Genomic DNA, 18,873 nt, shown 5'->3' with positions numbered 1-18,873 from the left:
CAATGCGCATGTCAGCGCATGTCAACTTACCAAATCTCGCCCAAGCGAGATTTTGGGTCTCTAAGAAATATTTCTATGACGCGTCGAATAAATGAAATGAAAATCCTCACACCTTTTTGTTCTTTTTTCAATTGGGGAAACTTTATTATGAAGGTTTTATTTGACAACAATCACATCAGCTTCGCTCTACTCAGGCAAGGCCTGTTACATATTACATTTAATTTCGGACACCAAGATGATAAAATAGGGGACTAATTTCACTTTGGAGTAGCAACTAATACTATCGCCTAACCTCGATGATGTCCGCAGCGGAAAAGGACGACGGGATCTCGTTTCGTACGTGAATTGGCGAGAGAAGGTCTGAATGCGTCTGGACAACTGAAATTTGAGACTGGTTAACGTCGAATTACCGGAAGTTTACATATTTTGGGCCAACACGTTTTCATTTTGTGGTGTACTTCAAAGGCAATTCTTCATTTTTCTACACGTTTTAGTAACCATTTAAAGGAAACAAACCAAACCCCGCCCACATTATCTGACTTAACTGCTATTTGGAAAAGAGTGACGTTCAGAATCTGAAATTCTGGTCTACTTTCGGTTTTTGACACTTCTAACTATGACTAGCCTAGTACTAATCTATTTAACTATTAGTATGAGAGAGAGAGAAATGGGGTTTAACGTCCACTCGACATAAACTAGGTCATTTCGGAACTAACATATGGTTCAATTTTATTTCACTTCAGCAATTCGCATGCGCGTACCGGGGTCTTTAGCAGTTGGAGGAAAGCAGAGAAAACCCACAAGGTTGAACAGGCCACCCTACTCCACTCCTTGTTCTGTACATTGGAGAATTAAAGACTGCAATGAAATGGGGTTTTAACTAGACAAGAAACCTCATCTCCAGATGTGGATCACATCCTAAATAAATAACCCAAACTGTCAATTTCTTCTTCAAAACAACTATTGGCACTATTGCATTTCTGCCGTAGGTATGACGTTGGCTCGCTATAGCCTGGAGGTTGCGTGTTGGATCCCTGCATTGGCTGAGAAAGTTCATTGGGATTTTCTGATGCGGTTTCCCTGTGTCAGTGGTGCAGGACGGAGAGCCTGACAAGAACAGCTGTCTAGTCTTTCGGATGGGACAAAAAAAACGAGGTCCCGTGTATACATTGGGGTGCACGCAAAAGATCCCTTGGCAGTTGGAATTCGATATAAGAGTAGGCCATAGTGCGGCTGCCCAGGCAAAATTTCCCTCATAGCATACTGTATGGTGTGTGCCTGTCTTCATTAGCCCATGTTAGGAGCATAACAGTATGATGTTAAACCCCATTTCATTCATTGCAATGCATGTCTGCCACATCCAACTACAATTAAGCGTATAATCCTACCTGACACAGGTACAAATCAGCTCCTTTAAATCCAAGCGATAATAGCTTGCTTCTTCCAAAATTTTAAAACGAATGAAGGCGGATATATCCCAGTCTGCAGAGTATGTCCAGCGCGTGCACAATTAATTTTTTCAGAGATCGGTGCACATGAATTTTCTTTAGATTTGCAAGCCAGTTGTGGCACGACATTTGCACACAGCAAATTTATTCTGTATTAATTATCATCCACAATAGATAATATAGGTATAATAATACCAGGCATGTAGTTAAGGTGTAGAAGGATTTAAATTTTAATTCAAAGTTTTCTAATTATAAACGAACACACTTTTCTCAAGAGAGACTACCATAACACTAACTAGTGACCAAATTGAGTTGCTGTGTATGGCTAATATACTTGTGCAGTGGTTGCTGCAATTTCGAATTTCAGTACGGTATGTAGTACATGTACATTTTTGAAATTGCATGATAGGCAAAAATAGGCTATTTTATCACACATGGAATTATTTCCTTCATGCTTCAAGTTTTAGATTGCACGCCAGAATTTAGTAAGGATTTTCATAACACGTGCGAGATCTCGTAGAAATCGGACATATTCTGCAGAGTGGCATAAAAGTTTGCCTCATAGAACACTGTATGGCGTATGCCCGTCTCCATTAGCACAGTCAGAGCAGAACAGTAGGACGTTAAAGTTAACTTCATTTCATTTCTCTGGAGGCTAAGGTTATCAACTGCTACAACCTTGAAGAACAGCTCATTTGGCTGTATTTGTCAATCCAGGTAGGGTTGGATTGCCGAATGTTAGCATGTATGAGCTGTATCATACGGTCTGTCATTAAGTCAACTGGCATGGTTTTGATTCCCCGGTTGTACGTAACAAAGAGTAGGGTCGCCTGTCCAGCCTCGTGGGTTTTCTCCGGGTCCTCTGGTTTCCGCCCACTGCTAAAGACCCCTACGCGCAAGCAAATTGTCGAGTGGACGTTAAACCCCAGTTCTCTGTCTCTCTTGTCAATCCAGGTTTATCCAATATTCATTATTTTGGCAGATCAAGGTATGTCTGAATAGCTGAAGGACAGAATTCTTTAAAGTTAGACATTACATAATTAAAGGCTGGCGTCTTTGGTGAATATTTTGAAAAGACTCTTAATCTGTGATATGTTTTATGCCGTTCGAGTGGGAAGAAACCCGGGAATATACTCGACATGGTATATTACCTCCATGGAATAGCTATGTTCAAATGTTTGAATTTGAAGCTGAAAATGATATTTTTGCCAATTTCTAAGCTGGCAGTAGTGAATTATAGGATTAATAGGATTATTCTTTAACAAGGTAGGACTGTTTATGGATACCATCTATTTTAAGGCTTTATTTTAATAAATTTTAAAAATATAACTTAAAAAAATGAAATTGTAGCTTTAAGGATTAAAGTATTCAACAGTCGGGGTGGCCGAATGGTTAACTTGTGGTCTGACATTGAATCAAGTGGTGTGCTTTCGATTCTACGCTTGTATGTGATGAGGAGTAGGGTCGCCTGTCCAACCTTGATGTAAATGTTTAATGTCTTGAACTTGATAAATTTGATGAAACTTGTTATATAGTTTCATTATATCAATAACGTGACTAAGGTCGATATGAGCATTTTCTACTCAAGTTCAGCATCATGGTAAGCAGTTTACAAAAAGATAAATGTGGAGGTGATTAATGAGTATCATTTAATTATTTTGGGTTTAAGACAGGGGTGATCAGCCTCACTGTTGGCTTGTTACCATGACGTCTAACAACAGAAAACTAATATTATTATGACCTATTTATTCTCCTGGTATATATGCATGTTACATTTTACTAACTCACCCACCATTACAGATGACCATCTCACCTATCATTACAGATGACCATCTCACCCATCTTTACAGATGACCATCTCACCTATCATTACAGATTACCATTTCACCCACCATTACAGATGGCTATCTCACCCACCATTACAGATGATCATCTCACCCACCATTACATATTACCATCTCACCCACCATTACAGATTACCAACTCACTTATCATTACAGATGGCTATCTCACCCACCATTACAGATGACCATCTCACCCATCATTACAGATTACCATCTAACCCACCATTACATATTACCATCTCACCCATCATTACAGATGGCTATCTCACCCACCATCTCACCCACCATTACATATTACCATCTCACCCACCATTACAGATTACCAACTCACCCATCATTACAGATGGCTACCTCACCCACCATTACAGATGGCCATCTCACCCATCATTACAGATTACCATCTCACCCACCATTACAAATTACTATCTCACCCATCATTACAGATTACCATCTCACCCACCATTACAGATTACCAATTCACCCACCATTATAGATTACTAACTCACCCAGCATTACAGATTATCATCTCGCCCATCATTACGGATGACCATCTCAACCATCATTACAGATTACCATCTCACCCACCATTACAGATTACCAACTCACCCACCACGATTATCATAGTTGATGGATCAGATGCATATTAATTAATTGAAATCACAAATTATTATTACTAATTAGGTTTTTTAAGCCAAGTCGAGGGGGAGGGTCGGAACAAAGTACTTTTTGTAGTTCCTCCAAAGCGTCCACTATCACATTGCTTAACTTTTTATAATTTACAGGCAGCTTGAAAGTGAGTGTGCGTCAATCAAAGAACATTCAGCCATGTTGCAAGAAATGCTTATGGCCAAAAATGAGATTATCGAAAAACTGACATCGCAAATTTATGAATTAGAAAATAGTCATGGTGACCATTTACATAGAGTATCTGTTACCAATGGAGAACCAACAACTTATCCCAACCAACAAAAGCATTTTGAACTTCCCAGTGCCAAAGAAGTTGAAAGCTTAAAGGCTAGTATTTGTGTCTGTATTTTGGGGTCTGGTAGTCGACTAGTCAGCTAGAAATGTGGCAAGTAATCGACCAAGTTTTCTCTCATAAAGCGACTAGTTTCGTTCAGTTCCAACTGATTGGGCTTAAGTGAGATTTGCGGATGTTCCCTTTATATAGTCATCGGGGACCAGAGCACAGAAGGAGTCTCTTATGAAGCGACTAGTTTCGTTAAGTTCGAACTCATCAGGCTGAAGTGGTAGTTTCGGGTGGACCGACACAGTTCTGTATCACCAGAGCAACTGCTCACGGTATTTATAATTGAACAAAGCTATTTGTAGTTAGTACAACCTCCGGCAGATGTTGCTGTGACATTACGTCATAAGGCAGCAGTAGCTGTGATATAAGGGAATGGGGCGTCTGTGGATGGGATATTAGGATGGATCTTTACTTCAGAGGTCCACCTGAGCAAGCTGCAATTCAAAGATAATTAGGCAGAAACTGTTAACAGTAGCAATATTCCCGACTCTTGCACATGGAAATGATTGTGTTGTATTTTGTTGACTTGACTATATATCCCGTCTCATTCGAAATATTTATTGTATTGATATGACTTTATATGTATTGTGAATTGGATTGTATTGTATGACCTGGTCGTACATGACAAGGAGTAGGGTCACCTTTCCAACCTCGTAGGTTTTCTTCGGGTCCTCCGGTTTCCTCCCACTGCTAAAGACCCCTATGCACAAGCGAATTATTGAAATAAAATTTAACCATGTGTTAGTCCCGAAACGACCTAGTTTGTGTCGAGTGGACGTTAAACCCTATTTCTCTCTCTCTCTTATATATTTATATATATTATGGGTGCATCAGAAATCGGATAAATAGCATGTTTTGTTTGTGTTTTGTGTGGTCCTCCTGAACTTACTATTATTATGAGTATTATTATATATAACAGAATTCTGTCAGCCACTGTATAAATGAATAAACAGCATGTTTTGTTTGTGTTTTGTGTGGCCCATCGTGCACTTACTATTAATATGTATAACAGAATTCTGTCAGCCACTATATAAATAACTGAGTAATTTGATATAATTTGTCTCAACAGCTTCAATAAACACCATTATCTTATATAGTCCATACTGTAATCAATACCAACAGTTTGTTCCTGGTGTAACAGGTTGGATTCATACACAAAAACTCGCAAATACAACTTGATTTATAATTTATGCAAGACAAACGGTATTGTTCGTACATCTCTAATGGATATTTAAATATTAAAATGTTTATAGCACATGTGATTGATTCGTCATTAAGGTTACGTTAAATGGAGTCGTTTTTATATCATTCAATTCAAGTCAGTGGCTGTGAAAGTAGCTCAGTGTAGAGATGTAATCGGTTTAATTCAGATGGACTGTTTTTCGGAATGGTGGACTATTTTGAGGAATGGTCGGATTTCCTATGATTTTACGCTTGATGGATTTATGGAGCAGAAATCCTCACAGTGATTTATTTTAGATGATTTTCGCATAGAGCTACTGTAGTACTATCGGACTTCTTTTCTTGTTGTGTTTGTTTTCTTCATGATCGTAAAAACCCTACAGAATAAATGGTTCTTACAACTTTATTGTTAAGCTGTAATGGCTTTGAAGGTTCCTCGTTCTCAATAATAATAGCTGCTTGGAATATCTGGGTGAACTTTGACCAATCTCGCTCAACACCCTAATTTCAGCACGTCTTAAACTAGCCTTGACGTTAAATTCCATCCCAAATATGGAATAAACCTCTTTATTTCACAAGACTAAAGGAGGAAACATTTACCTTATTTGGTCTACCAACCATAGGTCTATATACAGATATTAAACGAATATGAAGAAATTAGTGCTGGATACACAAGATTAAATGATACCTAGGTAACAGTGTTTAATATGATATATTTTGTTTTTGGTAGTACTCAAGAAGTCGATAAATATGGTTTCCAGAAATGGGTATATGATGATGACGTGGACCTTATACTAGTTAGAGCTGGTCAGTTACAGGATGAATCGGATAAATTGACCAATAAACTCAAGGTAATAATACAGGTCTACAGTTGATAGGTTGTTTAAAGGGCTGATACGTCATTTAGCGCTATGAGAATCTCTCGTAACCTACAATATTGTGAGAATTTAATCTATAATTTCATTTCATTATCTCGTTTGATGCAAAAAATTAAGAATTTAAACTCCATTTTATTAGCTGGGTACACAAAAGTAAATCCTTGAACACTTTTTCATTTCTTTTGTACTTCAACCCAACTTGTATTCAGGGAGCCACGGTGCTGGATAAATGGGTAAGAAGCTTGCTCGCTCACCTAGCGTTTGTGGGTTTGCTCCCGGTGTTGGCCGAGAAAGTTCATCAGATTTTTCTGACATGGTTTCCCCTTGTCAGTGGTGCAGGAAGGAGGGCCTGATAAGGACAGCTGTCTAATCGTTCGGATGGTACTAAAAACCAAAGTCCTGTGTACAAATTGGCATGCACGTGAAGAATCCCTTGACAGTTGGAATTCAATATAAGTGTAGGCCATAATGCCGCTGCCTGGGCAAAATTTCCCTCGTGGGACACTGTATGGCTTATGTCCATCTTCATTAGCCCAGTCGGAGCAAAACAGTAGGACGTTAAACCCCATTTCATTTTGCTATCTAATTTTCCTTTCTTTTCCACTACTTCAACAAGAGGGGGTTTGGATGACCAAATGGTTAGCATGTGCACTTAGTGTCATTTTTTTTTCTGGGTCCTCCAGTTACATCCCACTGCTAAAGACCCCTACTCACAAGCGAATTATTGAAATAAAATTAAACTATATGTTAGTCCCAAAATGACCTGGTTTGTGTCAAGTGGACGTTAAACCCTCTCCCTCTCTCTCTCTCTCTCTCTCTCCCTCTCTCTCTCTCTCTCTCTCTCTCTCTCTCTCTCTTTTTTTTAAAGCAGATGTATTATAAATATTTCAATGTATCCCATATTGATCTACAAACCTAATTGAGGTCAGATATCCATTTTATAAAGAGAGAGCTTAACCAAGAATTGATTTTAATATTCTTTATTCTGTACTTGAACACTTGTGACACGATGACCGTAATTCGTTCATCCGTTCATGTAGAAAATTTCTATTGATTCTATTATTCTTTTAAATAATAAAGATATTGTGACCCGTTGACCGTAATTTGTTCGTCTGTTCACATAGAAAATTTCTATTGATGTTATTATTCTTTTATATATAGAGGATATTTTTCGTTTAAGAGTGAATAACATATTTTATTTCATCGAGAAGCCAGAAAACTTATATTTTCATGAATGTGTAGCATGAGTGAAAATATAAACGTTTTCTTGCTTCGAGATGAAATAAAATATGTTATTCACGACAAAACGACAAATGTTCTACTTATTTTATGATTTTACAATCATTTTAGGTAAAAACAACATGGACTACTTTGTCCGCTTGGACAACGCGGGGGGGGGGGGGGGGGTTACACCGAATTACATCTTTATCTGCTTCTGGTGTATGAATACCTTTGAGAATGTAATGATCGACAAGTCGGCGTGTCGGCCATATTGTTTTCATAATTTTGTCACTAAAAAGTGTTTTACTGAGCGTTTGTGAATGTGTGGATTATTACATTTTTCAGGACATGTTTTTTTTTACATATATCGATGTGTTTATTGAAATACATGTAAGTCAAGCTATGTAAAATCATGCCACGAGTCTTGACAACAACACTTACACGAGCTCGACTCAACGACTTGAACTAGTGACCGTGCGTGGTGAGTTGTGAGTTGGGTAAAGTAGTCCTGGCGGCCAGTGAAATAACAAGTTTTATTTCACTGTGAGCCAGTGGAATAACACTTTTATTTCACTGATAAAACGCGGTATTCCACTACTGATAATAAAATAAAATAAATATATTGTGTGAGAGTGAACATATGGTACAATTTTATTCCAATAAATCACTTAGGACTCTTTAGCAGTGGGAGGAAATCAGAGGACTCAAAGAAAACCCACAAAGTTATCAGACGACCTTACAATTTTATTTCAATAATTCGCTTAGGCGTCTTTAGATGTGGGAGGAAGTCAGACGAACCAAAGAAAACCCACAAGGTTGGTCAGGCGACCCTACTTCTTGTGCGATCGAAACCAATTGTTAAAGATACATTATGCCTATTGCAGGTTTTTATTTTGTCTTCAAATGTTATATAAACTATTTTTTAGACAAGCTTATAATCAACTTGGGGGGTTGGATGGCTGAATGGTTAGCAAGCGAATTATTAAAATAAAATTAAACCATATGTTAGTCCCGAAATGACCTAGTTTGTGTCGAGTGGAGGTTAAACTCCATCTCTCTCTCTCTAATTAACTTTCTAGAATGTTGGATGGCAAAGATATAAACTGCAATTGCCATTTAATGATTTAATTTAAAAATGGAAAAGCGAGGCAGAGTCTCAATTAATAAATAATATTTGCCACATCAAACTTCAAACATTGATAACTTGACTCAGAATGAAGTAATCTGAATGTAATTTTCAATATATTAATTCTGAATTATCTATGTAGGAACAATTATAGCAGGGGATCACGTGGCTAAGTGGGTAAGACGCTGGCTCGCTAGCCTGGAGGTCGGGTGTTCAATCCCTGCATTGGCCGAGAAAGTTCATCCCGATTTTACGGCGTGGTTTCCCCCTTGTCAGTGATGCAGGACGGAGGGCCTGACAAGGACAGCTGTCTAGTCGTTCGGATGGGACGGAAAAACGAGGTCCCGTGTACATATTGGCGTGCACGTAAAAGATCCCTTGGCAGTTGGAATTTGATATAAGAGTAGGCCGTAGCGCCACTGCCCGGGCAAAATTTCCCTCATAGCACACTGTATGGCGTATGCCCGTCTTCATTAGCCCAGTTTAGGAGCAGAACAGTAGGACGTTAAACCCCATTTCATTTCATTTCCTTTCATTGAACTATTATAGCAAGACCGGTCAGCTTTTTACCTGAATCTTACTTAATGCATCTTTAACTCCATTGTACACATGGAAATTAAATGATAATTATCCCATGCTAAATAAAGGTAAGGTAGGAGAGGGGGAGGGGCAAATAGTTTAACATGTGTGCTTAGATCATTGATCTCTCATTGAGTCAAGTGGCTTTGTTTCAATTCCCCACTTGTACGTTACAAAGGGTAGGGTTACAAAGGGTAGGGTCGCCTGTCTCGAACCTAGCTGGTTCACTTTGGAATGATGGATCTAACTTGGATTTATTGATTTAGAATTATTTATAGAGTTTGGAAGAGAGAAGTAGTCATTTATTGATGCCATATTATGATTTAGCCTCGTGTTATTAATATTTTCTCAAAATGTGTCATTTAGTATCCATATGTGTTATTTAGTATCCATATGTGTCATTTAGTATCCATATGTGTCATTTAGTATCAATATGTGTCATTTAGTATCCATATGTGTCATTTAGTATCAATATGTGTCATTTAGTATCCATATGTGTCATTTAGTAGGCTATCATTATCAAAATGTGTCATTTGGTATCGATATGTGTCGTTTAGTATCAATATGTGTCATTTAGTACTAATATCAAAATGTTTCATTTAGTATCAATGTGTGTCATTTAGTATCAAAATGTGTCATTTAGTATCAATATGTGTCATTTAGTATCAATATGTGTCATTTAGTATCAGTATCAAAATGTGTCATTTGGTATCAATATGTGTCAGTATTAACGTAACAATATCAAAATGTGTTATTTAATATCACAATGTGTCAATCAATGCTTACCCTGTTGATCACCATTTCAATCAATTGCGATAAATATACAATTTTGTCGATTAATTTTTATATTAAAACAATGTGTTATTTTGCCACTTTCCTCTCTGGTAGGATAAGCTAGTGATTGGGTGACAGGCGTTATCTGGTGACAAGCGGCTCATCAACTTAACTGCAATAAGTTTCCACAGGGAGCGGACAATGAAGTTGGACATTTTTTGGTGTTCTGATAGCAGTCTTCACTTTATTATTGAATTATATGTTATTTTTATATGATATTTATTTTATTTTAAAGGAAGCGGAAGAAGCGACATCACATCAGGTTAAATGGGAGAACTTTATGGTTGGTCAGAGTGGAAAATATCTGACCCGTTCTCCGGAATTAAAAACATTGATACGATTAGATATTCCACACGAATACAGAGAACAAATATGGAGAGGGTAGGTCATCTCACATTTCGTGATTTTATAGATAGGACAGAGAGAGAGAGATGGGGTTTAACGTCCACTTGACACAAAATAGGTCATTTTGAGACTAACATGGTTCTATTTTATTTCTTTAGCAGTGGGAGGAAACTGCAGGACCCGAAGAAAACCCACGAGGTTGGACAGGTGACCCTACTCCTTGTCATGCACAACTAGGGAATCTCTCTCTCTGTCTCTCAGGGGGGGGGGGGTTGGATGGCCGAATGGTTAGCATGTGCATGCTGTATCAAAAGGCCTGTCATTGAGTCAACTGGCGTGGTTCCCCCTTGTCAGTGGTGTAGGATTGGGGAGGGCAGCTGGAAAGGGCAATGTATAGTCATTTGGATGGATCGGAAACCTGAGATCAGGTGTACACATTGGCGTGCACGTAAAAGAACCCTTGGCAGTTGAAATTCAGAATAAGAGTAGACGATTGAGCCACTGTCTGGGCAAAATTTCCCTCATAGCACACAGTAGGATGTTAAACCCCATTCCATTTCATTTCATTTTATTTTTATAATTACTGATATGAAATAATTTTTTTTTCAGGTGTATTAATTTGTATGTTGGAGAAACGAAGACTAAATTAGGTCCATCATATTATAAAGATTTAGTTCAAAAAGGAAAATCATCCAACTCAGCTAAACAGGTAATAGTTATTTTATTTTTGCTAAACATACAAATGATTGGGGATGCTCGATTCACAGTCCAGAACGTCCCGAATTGACAGAATTGCAATCGAGTAACGCGGAATTCAGTTCTGTCACAGTTCTGTCAGTCCCGACAACGGAGGTGGTGTGAGTAGAATCGTGACGTAATTAAAATGTATCGGCTGCATGGTTGGTTGAGATATTTACTGATTCAGTCGATGCATGCGTTGTAGTCCGAAATCCACCTTTTCACTCGATTGTCACTATTTTTGGGATTAAGAGAATTCAGTTCCGGAACGTTCAATCGAGTACCCCCTATGTTTGTAAACCTGGTATTGCTTAGTTGTTCGTTTCTGTTACTAGGTTCTTTACAGACCATATAATTTCAAAATCTTGGGTTGTACAGTTGTTCCAAAACTTTTTTCCCCTCATGGAATACTCTGGGCATTTTACAAATAATCTATGAGGGACCACCATATTTGCATGTATTCAAATCCAGTAAATATCGCTGGCTAACGAAGGCATCAATAGTCGATTATGGTCTGGATAAGTTAATAAATGTCCAATTAATAATTTAGATAACATTTAAAGATACATTATGTAAGATTTAGATAAAGAACTAGCCATTCTTGCTATAATAGTTCAAAAGTGGATGATGTAAAATGAATAATTTGAAAATTTCATTCAAATTACTCTATTGCAAGCGAAGATATTAGCCTTTGAAGGTTTGACAGACGTGTGCAATAATTTCTACCACCGTACTGGTTGATCGAAGCTAAGTCTCGGTCCTCCATATTTGATTAAATCAAAGTACATGTATCGCTGAACCATTCTAATCTATTTAATATAGGAGAAATCTGATGCCATTGAGAGTTGATTAAGGTGGATCAGTTAATTAATGTCAAATTAATACTTTAGAAAACATTTCACGCCTAAAGAAAGACCTGCAATAGGCAGATTTACCTCTTGCATAATGTATGTTTAATAAAAGCAACATTTTGTTATGGATCCTCGAAATGTTATCAAGCTTTAAATTACCATAGTGAAATGTAATGAAGTGACAGGGGGTTTAACGTCCTACTGTTCTGCTCCAAACTGGGCTAATGAAGACGAGCGAGCATACATCATGCAGTGTGATATGAGGGAAATTTTGCCCGGACAGCGGCACTACAGCCTACTCTTATATCAAATTCCAACTGTCAAGGGATCTTTTACGTGCATGCCAATGTGTACAGCTGTCCTTGTCGGGCCATCCTGCACCACTGACAAGGGGGAATCACGCTGGAAAAAGTTACCCTGGTGATTTTGTTGTATATTATGTTTTTTAGTGTTTATATAGCCTGTCTTGTTTCATCATTATGTCATTTATTTTTGTATTTTTAGATAGAATTAGATTTATTAAGAACCTTACCTACAAACGTCCATTTTGAATCGTTAGAATCTGACGGGATAAAGAAACTACGCCATGTTTTATTGGCCTATAGTAAACATAATCCAGATATTGGATACTGTCAGGTTAGTATGAGAGAGAGAGAATAACCCTTGGGTATTTCGTAGTAATATTTTTATTCTACATGAAGAATGATAATATCTGAAATGAACAATATTAATAGTGCTGGAAATAAAGGTTATAGTTGTATGTGACAAAATATCAGATAATGCTGAACTGACACTAAATACCGGAAAACACACTAAATACAGGAAAACACCTTAAAAAGGTAACCCGGAGCCTGGTCCTCTGTTTGCGGTGTTTTCCAGAGGACCAGCGATGGGTTACCTATTTAGGGTGTTTTCCGGTATTTATTGTGTTTTCCGGTAGTTTTCCGGTGTTTTCCTGTTGTTTTCCGGTGTTTTTCGGTGTTTTCCTGTATCAAGTATAGCCCCAGGTGCCTAATTTCCAGTCTTGAATATTAAAACTATATAAGTACGGTTTCATAAACATAATGAAATACAGAAATGTGGCACTTATGATTAAGCACATTATTGATGTGTATAAAATAATAATTACCGCAAAGAAAGTTCAAGGGAAGGGATGCTTGCTTGTTTGTATCCTCCATTTTGTTCACTAAGCAAATACATGTAACTCTATTTTAATGTCAAAGGGTTAAGACCACAAATTATAATAATTCTCTAATGTGAGAGGAGATCACGGTGGCTAAGTGGGTAAGACGCTGGTTCGCTAGCCTGGAGGTCGGGTGTTCGATCCATGCATTGGCTGAGAAAGTTCATCAGGTTTTTCCGGTGTGGTTTCCCTTGTCAGTGATGCAGGGCGGAGGGCCTGACAAGGATAGCTGTCTAGTCGTTCGGATTGGACGGAAAACCGAGGTCCCGTGTACATATTGGTGTGCACGTAAAAGATCCCTTGGCAGTTGGAATTCGATATAAGACCTTACGATCTAAAGCATGTGTTTAACGATCTACAATATATCAACCACATTATTTATTTACTAAATGTGATGTAGTAAAGCACTGACCTTAATGTGATGTGTGACTTTTATGAAGTCGGTGACAAGGTAAAAATGGAGCTGGCTCACAAAGTCCGAGTTCCCTAGTTTGAAACTTGTCTTGACTGAAAGAATTGCTCAGGATTTTCCAGCCTTCTTCCCCCCTCCTTATCAGAGGTGCAGGGCGAGGGGTCTGATAAATGAAAAGGGTGTAGTTGTTCGAATGGTAATAAAAACTGAGGTCCAAAACATGTATGCACCTAAATTAGGAGAAATATCGTCTCAAAGCTTCTGAATTCATCAAATTATATTTAGAACGTGTTTAACCAGTTCTATCAGATATGTGATAATGACTGACATCAGTATTGTCCTTTAAACCTTTTTTCATTTCATTTATTTTTATTGCAAGGTTTAATTCGACTCGTAACTATAGCTATATTATTTTTATTGCAGGGTTTAATTCGACTCGTAACTATAGCTATATTATTTTTATTGCAGGGTTTAAATCGACTTGTAGCTATAGCGTTATTATTTTTAACAGAAGAGGAGTCGTTCTGGTGTTTAGTAGCTATAGTAGATCATATCATGCCTAAAGATTATTATACTAAAACATTAGCGGCGGCACAGGCAGATCAGGTAAATATACACGTTTTATATCAATAGTAGTTGAACAGGTTGAACAGGTAAAAATACACGCTTTATATCAATGGAATTTATTAATTGAACAGACTCTGCTTGGGCCTGGAAATAACCGACTTCATTGGACGAAAAGCAGAAGTTCCGTGTACAGAGGGCCTGACAAGGACTTTTCTGATGGGACTAAATACCAAAGTCCTGTGTACACATTGGCGATAAGGATTCCTTGACAGTTGGAATTCGAAATAAGTGTAGGTGACAGCGCCGCTGTCCAGGCAATTTTCCCTCATAGCACACTGTATGGTGTACGCACGTTGTCATTAGCCAAGTAGGAGCAGAACAGTAGGGCATTAAACTTCATTTCATTTCAGCAGATTTCAGCAATGTAGGGCGGTCCAGGAGTTAAATGGTTCACAAATTGTTGATAGAAATGAAATGAAATGGGGTTTAACATCCTACTGTTCTGCTCCAAACTGGGCTAATGAAGATGGGTATACGTCAAACAGTGTGCTATGAGGGAAATTTTGCCTGGACAATGGCACTACGGCCTAACCTTATATCGAATTCCAACTTTCAAGGGATCTTTTACATGCACGCCAATGTGAACACGGGACCTCGTTTTTTTTTGTACCATCCGAACGACTATACAGCTGTCCTTGTCAGAAAATGTACATAGATGATGTAACTATTTATTGTTTGTTTCAGAGAGTATTAAAGGACTTAATACAAGAAAAGTTACCCAAGTTATATAGCCATTTTGAGACGTATGATGTTGACCTATCATTGTTTACGTTTAATTGGTTCCTGACCGTGTTCGTTGATAATATACCACCTGATACATTTCTTAAAGTCTGGGATTCATTCCTTTATGAAGGCAGTAAGGTAAAAACCTGGTATTTTGAGTAATTGCGATTAATTCCTCTATGAAGGCGGTAAGGTAAAAACATTGTATACAGCATCTTCAATAGAGGGCTTGATCTCGCTTTAACTACGTACATCTTATCAAGGCCTTTACGTAATACCCTACAAATGTCGGCACTAATTTCGATTGGGTACAACCCCAGCTTGTGAGCCTATCAGATTCCTCGATCGTCGCGAATACCAAGTCTCGCACTTTCAAGCTAAAATGTCTACCTGTGACCAGAGGCGTGACAATCGAGTTGCAAAGTTCAACGTTCATACAATGTCAGGGTTTCAGCAGAGGTCACAATGTCACAACCTCTGATTGGACGCTACTGCTCACGTGTCTGTAGGTGACATAGCTATAAGTTTGGGAATTGTGAAGTAAACAAGCAACGGCCAGATGTTGTAAAACTCGCAGTCGTTGCTTCAGGAACATGGGTATCAAGTGGACTCTGTCAATTCCGACATTGTACAGGATCGATACAATATGCCTGATTACACAACATGTGGGAATACTCAATATTCTTCCGGAAGTAATAGATGTAGACTACTGGAATCTGCCGAGTGTGTAATTGATGTGAGAAACTCAAATCAAATATCAAGCACTCCCTTACAAGAGATTATTAAATTATCAAGGTAATCAACAAAGACTGACACGTGTTTTATGCTCACAGATAATTGATTGGTGATTGCTTGTCGGTTAACACCCAATGATTGAAGGCCGGATTATCCAATGTTAATTCAACGCAAATCGTGTGATGGGACCACTGATTGAAGGCTGGATTATCCAATGTTAATTCATTGCAAATCATGTGACGGGACCGCTGATTGATATCGTTATTCGGAATATATTCAGAATCTGGACTACTCAAAACGTTTTTGGTTGAAATAATAAGGAAATAAATCGGGACATGAAAATGATGACAGAATTCACAGAATGCCGTAGTAATCAGAGTTCGGAAGTGAGAGAGTCCACTGTACTTGTGTGATTTTAATGGTTAATTAGGATGAAAAGTTATTATAACGTGTCCTCTTTTGAGAACTTTAATGTGACATAAACCATGCAAGATGTCAACTAGCCAAGGACATTGCAAATTACAAAACTAAAAAATACCATTTTAAGTAAACATATAGGCATATTAGCAATATTAAAATTAGATTTTCTGTGATATAGACAGATTATTATTTTTTACAGGTGATGTTCCGGTTTGCTATAGCTTTCTTAAAACTTGTTGAAGATGACATTTTAATACAAAGCAGCTCTTTAGCAATAAATCGTTATATGAGGGTTATAGGAGACAAATTAACTCATTCAAAGAGAATATCACAGGTACGTGTAACTTATTGTCTGGAAAAGTATCATACTATTACATAGATTGTTTAACAGATTGTTGTTTAATGTTTATGTTTTATTTTGTTGTTTAATGTTTATATTTTAGATTGTTGTTTTAGATTGTTGTTTAATGTTTATGTTTTAGGTCGTTTAACAGATTGTTGTTGATATTTTTAGATTGTTTAACAGATTGTTTTTGTTTACTTATATTTTAGATTAACAGGTTGTTGTTTAATGTTTATAATTTAAATAGTTGTTTAATGCTTATGTTTAAGGTTGTTTAACAGATTGGTATTTTAGAATGTTTAACAGATTGTTGTTGTTTGATTATATTTTAGATTAATAGATTGTTGTTTAATGTTTATTGTTTTAGATTGTTGAACAGATTGTTGAACAGATTGTTGTTATTTATTGTTGTTTTAGATTGTTAATTGTTGTTTATATTTTAGATAATTTAACTGATTGTTGATTCTATATGTTTTAGATTGCCTTTCATGACTTAAATCCATTTCCAATGCGTACAGTGTCTTCCAGACGACTACATCACTTACAGCAAGTCAGAGTAAGTTTTTCTTTTTAAAACTCGCCCCGATGTCATATTTACTGCGAATCATGAGTGGCTTTAACTTGTGTCATTAATGGGCAAAGTTCGAATGGGATACTAAAACAGATTTTAGAGGTCATATATAAGAATATATACATTTTTCCAAGGGGTGTTCAGTGGTCAAGTGTGTGTGTTTTAGATCAGAAGGTCGATCATTGAGTCAAGTGCCATGATTTCAATCACATACATGTACTTGACAGGAGTAAGGTTGCTTGATTCCCCAGTTGTATGTGACAAGGACTAGGGTCGCCTGTCCAACCTTGTGGGTTTTCTCCGGGTCCTCCAGTTTGCTCCCGAAGCTAAAGACCCCTATGTGTTATTGAAATAAAATAAACCATATGTTAGTCCCAAAATGACGTATATAATAGTAATATTATTTTATCTACAGGCTGAACTAGGGGGTCACGGTGGCTAAGTGGGTAAGACGCTGGCTCCCTAGCCTGGAGGTTGGGTGTTCAATCCCTGCATTAGCTGATGCAGGATGGAGGCCCTGTCGAGTTGTTTGGATGGGATGAAAAAACGAGGTCCAGTGTACACGTTGGTGTGCACGTAAAAGATCCCTTGACAGTTGGAATTTAATACAAGAGTAGGCCGTAGTGCTGCTGTCCGGGCAAAATTTCCCTTATAGCACACTGTATGGCGTATGCCCGTCTTCATTAGCCCAGTTCTGAGCACAACAGTAGGACGTTAAACCATATTTCATTTCATTTCATTTCATGTACAGACTGAACTAGCTGAATTGGATATTATACGACAGAAATTTTCTTCCAAAGCTATACCAGAAGATAGAAAGGATTATTATGATGATGAAGATGACGATGATGATGAAGAGGAAATATCGTGAGATTGTTGAAGATGAGTTTTAGTGTGATTGTGTGATATTTAACTAAGGTTTTTATATGATCAAAATATGAGAAATATTTATTTTTATAAATTATGAAATGTTAAATCGTAGGATAAGTTTCTGTTCATTGTTCGTTGTTAGCATATCAGTTTATATTTATATATCGTGGGGGGATGGATGGCTGAATGGTTAGCATGTGCGCGCTGTATCATAAGGTCTGTCATTGAGTCAGCTGGCTGGTTTCAATTCCCCGGTTGTACGTGACAAGGAATAGGGTCGCCTGTCCAACCTCGTGGGTTTTCTCTGCGTCCTCCGGTTTCCTCCCACTGCTAAAGACCCCTATTCGCAAGCGAATTATTAAAATAAAATTGAACCATGTGTTAGTCCCGAAATGACCTAGTTTGTGTCGAGTGGACGTTAAACCCCATTTCTCTCTCTCTTATATATCGTACAACCAGGGTCTCCAACCCTTCGTTCTTTGTTGATATTATATATTTATAGCTTCTATTTATATATCCTAAGAGGGGTCCCCAACCATTTCAGCCTGAGGGAAGGAGTAGCTGTCGTACGGATGGTCTTTGTGGGCATATCAGACCATGTCACTAAAACTATCCGTTCGTATCCGGAACTTAACCATGGGGTTATTCTAAATCTAATCAAACATGTTTTAAACATTAATTGTAGACTAATATACAATCATTTACTGTGTTCACCACTTGCGAGTGTATCAGGAACGGTTCTGGAGCAGAGTTTTTGAATTTTCTGTAATGTAAATGGGTCAACTGTAGCCTTAACCCTTTGGACCCGAGCTGGAGTACAGAGCAGCTGGTATACTGGCCACCATAGGTACCTGTTCGGCAAATCAGTAACGAACAGGTACCTGCGGGAGCTGATATACCGACTGGTTGGAAT

General features: G+C 37.8%; 1 protein-coding gene across 1 annotated transcript; it reads left to right on the top strand.

The window, feature by feature from the left end:
- The first annotated feature begins 6,124 nt into the window (after positions 1-6,124).
- On the top strand, positions 6,125-18,873 carry LOC130012506 (TBC1 domain family member 2B-like). The gene is made up of 9 exons (XM_056100610.1): positions 6,125-6,355; positions 10,378-10,523; positions 11,097-11,196; positions 12,581-12,712; positions 14,140-14,277; positions 14,983-15,159; positions 16,376-16,510; positions 16,998-17,075; positions 17,842-18,873. Exons 1-9 carry the CDS (start codon positions 6,212-6,214, stop codon positions 17,959-17,961), a joined length of 1,170 nt encoding a protein of 389 aa, XP_055956585.1. The 5' UTR covers positions 6,125-6,211; the 3' UTR covers positions 17,962-18,873.

This window comes from Patella vulgata, chromosome 4 (assembly GCF_932274485.2).
Source record: "Patella vulgata chromosome 4, xgPatVulg1.2, whole genome shotgun sequence".
Taxonomy (NCBI): Eukaryota; Metazoa; Mollusca; class Gastropoda; family Patellidae; genus Patella; species Patella vulgata.
This window is presented reverse-complemented; position numbering and strand designations above follow the sequence as displayed.